This window comes from Gossypium hirsutum, unplaced genomic scaffold (genome assembly GCF_007990345.1).
Source record: "Gossypium hirsutum isolate 1008001.06 unplaced genomic scaffold, Gossypium_hirsutum_v2.1 scaffold_1111, whole genome shotgun sequence".
NCBI classification, from domain to species: domain Eukaryota; kingdom Viridiplantae; phylum Streptophyta; class Magnoliopsida; order Malvales; family Malvaceae; genus Gossypium; species Gossypium hirsutum.
This window is the reverse complement of record NW_024403454.1, coordinates 3,950-7,220: the sequence shown is the minus strand read 5'-3', so window position 1 is coordinate 7,220 and position 3,271 is coordinate 3,950. Positions and strand designations below refer to the sequence as shown.

The window sequence follows — 3,271 nt, the reverse complement described above, 5'->3', positions numbered from 1 at the left end:
ATATATTTTATATAAATTAACAAGAGTTAAAATGTAAAAGATTTGAAAGTTTTTTAAGCTGAGGTTTGAGAATATGGATTTGAAAACTTAGATTTGAATTTCATTATTATATAAATGGTAAAAATAAAATGTATAAATTAATTGTAAAATCAATATAATGCAAATATAAAACTATGAATTTATCGAATTTAAAAGTACTCGAAGCATTAACAAATTCATAAAATTAAGCTACATTTCTTAAATAGTTTATTATCAAAATCCATAATTCCAACCTGGCATTCTGAGGTTGTCCTCTGGTTTATTATTGCACAAACCAAAATAGTTTGGAGTTACCCACTGAATGAAGTTCACGTTTGATGCAAAACTCTCACTCTCAGGATACAAGAAAATTGAAAAATGATAGATTATACCACATTAATTGACAATTTCAACAGGTTCAAAACCTTTCTCAATGGATGCCTTGACAGCATCCAAAACCAATTGTGTCTTCCTGCTGATCGTAGGCCACTTCATATCCGGCTTCGCGCCCTTCTTTTTAATGTTTTGAACCAAGGTAGCAAACTCCCTCACCATGCATACTTCCTGGGGCAGATCGACGGTAACCGTATGCTCGCTCGGAAGCGGCTCCCATCCTGTTACGAGTTCGTTGAATCCGGGTTTCGCGGATGCAGTATAAGAGGCCTCCTGCTCTTGGTAAGGAATGACGAAATCCGTGAGGTGCAAGGTTCCATGTGTTCCTATAGCAGTGATATTCATTGTCAAACTAGTTAAGAAAGAGCAATGGAAGGTTGCTTTTTTGCCATCCTCCCAGTGCATTGAAGCCCCACAATCTAGTATCACCCCTGCTTCGTTAAGAACAGCTCCTCGCAAGGCTGTTACGGTCTTGGGCAGCTCGTAGTCGGCTGCCCACAGGATCGACCTGATCCGGTACCACCCCGCATCACCGAGAGCACCAAGTGCGTCGAGATCGGGCTTCACACGGATGTCGTTCTTGAGAAAATCGAGGTCGGTAAAGAATGTGAAGCAGCTGTTCACCTGAGGAAGGCCAAGGTTATTAAAATAACATTGTCATTCCATCATAAGATAAGTCATACACTGCAGCAAAACGGAATTAGATGTCAATCTGAGTAAACTTAAGTTATGAACAGAAATGGTAAATGCATAACAAAAAAGTTATGAACAGAAATGGTAAATGCATAACAAAAAAGAAGGTTATGAAAGAGAAGTTTACAGTTTTAAGTTGACCAAAGCGCTGCTTATCTTGTAAAAACTCCTCCATTTTGCGGGTCCTTGGATGATGCATCCACATGGTCCCATCCATAATCTGAACCCCGTTTTCCTTACAAGCCCTTACTATCTCATCAAACTCTGCCACATTGAGAGCCACGGGCTTCTCCGTTAGCAAATGCTTCTTCTTCTGAGCTATCAATACAGCCCACTTGAGGTGAAGGGTTGTGGGTAAGGGCATATAAACGGCGTCGATGTCAGGATCGTCCAAAAGGGATTCGTAAGAGCCGTAGATCTTGGCTTCAGGGGGGAAGCCATTGGACTTGGCGAAATCGGCGGCTTTGTGGAGGGAGCGGCTGGCGACGGCAGAGAGAGTGGCGTTGGGTGCACATAGGATGGCTCGGGAGACTTTGCGGGCTATCCCGGCGCAGCCAATGATTCCAAACCTGATTGGAGTGTGAGTCATTGTCGGGGGGAGGAAGAGAGATAAGTGATATAATTGATGAACGGACACTATTGCTTTGCTTTGTTTGATGAAGTCTGACAGAAGAGTGACGTAAATGAATCAGATAAGACAACATCTTTTACTTACTTTTTACGGGGCATTTCATTTCTATTTTTACAGATAATTATACACTTTGCTATAGATATATTTTGGGTAAAATCCCCAAATAATCTCTCTAAAATTACCTCCTTTCTATTTAGGTCACTTTAAAATTATTTTTTTCAATTTAAGCACTGCGGTTAGAAACTTTGAGCATTTTGTTCACTCCTCCATTAAACTCCAAACAAAATGTTGACTGTACCTCTATGGAATGCTGACCGTGCTACCACGTGTGAATTTATATTTACATGCCATTGAATTAATTTCCCAGAAAAGGGCAATTTCTTATATTCATCTCTTCATCATTTCCATTTCTCTCTTGTAATTTCAAAAGCTTAACTGGAATTGGAGCTAGTAGTTGATCTTTTAACCCTTCAATCGCAATAAGAATCGGGTGTTATCCACTTAAACAATCAAACCATCTCAAAATTCATCAAGCCCTCTCAAACCTCTCACCTTTTATAATTATCTGATTTTTAGTGGTATCAGAAAAGTCAGTTTTAGAACTATTTCCATAAACTGAATCTGTAAATATTAAATAAAAATATTTACGGAGTTGGTATAAAATTTTATTAATGTTTGATCCTTCAATTTTACCTATTAATTATTTAACTAGGATATAAAGACTAAATTGTAAAAGTCTTATCGTTAGCTTTTAAATTGGTCAAAGATTTAAAGACTTAAATTGCAATTAGTCAAAAGTCCAAAATGACAATTAAACCAAATTATAATGTGTTAGTGGGAAATGATGGAAGATTCCACTTATTTTAATCAATGATGATTAAATTTAGTTAATTAAGTTTAATTAAGATAATTAAGTAATTAATTAGTTATAAACTAAGTATGAGAGCCAAAAATTAATTAAAGTTTTTCATCTTCTTCCTTTCATTTTTGCTTGCCAGAAAACCAAAGAAAGAAAAACCCTTTTGAAGCTTTAGTATTCAGTCCTAAATTGTAAGGTAATTCCTCTTATAATTATTATGTTTTTGAGGTCATGGGAGCTTAATTTAGCTAGCCCATGTATTAATTTATAAATCTATTAAAACTTTTGAAAGTTTTTATTGATTATTTTTTGAAGAAATTGATATTAAATTGATAGATTTTAAGCTTAGATGTGAAAAAGAACTAGATTGTAAAGTTTAATAATTAGTTTTGTTTAAAAGGACCATAGTGAATAAAATGTGAAATTTATATGAAATTTCAATAATAATATATAGTAGAGGGTCTCTAAAGGATGTAATTGAGATCGGTTTTAAAATCGAGGCTCAAAATTGAAAGATATTGTTATTTCGGTTTCAGAGACTAAATTAAATAAAATGTAAAACCTAAGGGACATTCAAAAATAGAATTAAATCGGTTCATGCATATCATGGAATGATATAGAAATATTTGGTATTGACGAAATTTCTAAAATAATTGTTGAGATCAAGAATTGGATTA

At 35.2% G+C, this 3,271-nt stretch overlaps 1 protein-coding gene across 1 annotated transcript; it reads right to left on the bottom strand.

Annotated features, from left to right (window-relative positions):
- Positions 1-223: 223 nt before the first annotated feature.
- Positions 224-2,238, bottom strand: LOC121227594 (uncharacterized oxidoreductase At4g09670). Its single transcript, XM_041110573.1, has 2 exons — positions 1,232-2,238; positions 224-1,035 (listed from the first exon to the last, which is right to left on the bottom strand). The coding sequence occupies exons 1-2, from the start codon at positions 1,691-1,693 to the stop codon at positions 415-417; spliced, it is 1,083 nt and encodes a 360-aa protein (XP_040966507.1). The 5' UTR covers positions 1,694-2,238; the 3' UTR covers positions 224-414.
- Positions 2,239-3,271: the final 1,033 nt, after the last annotated feature.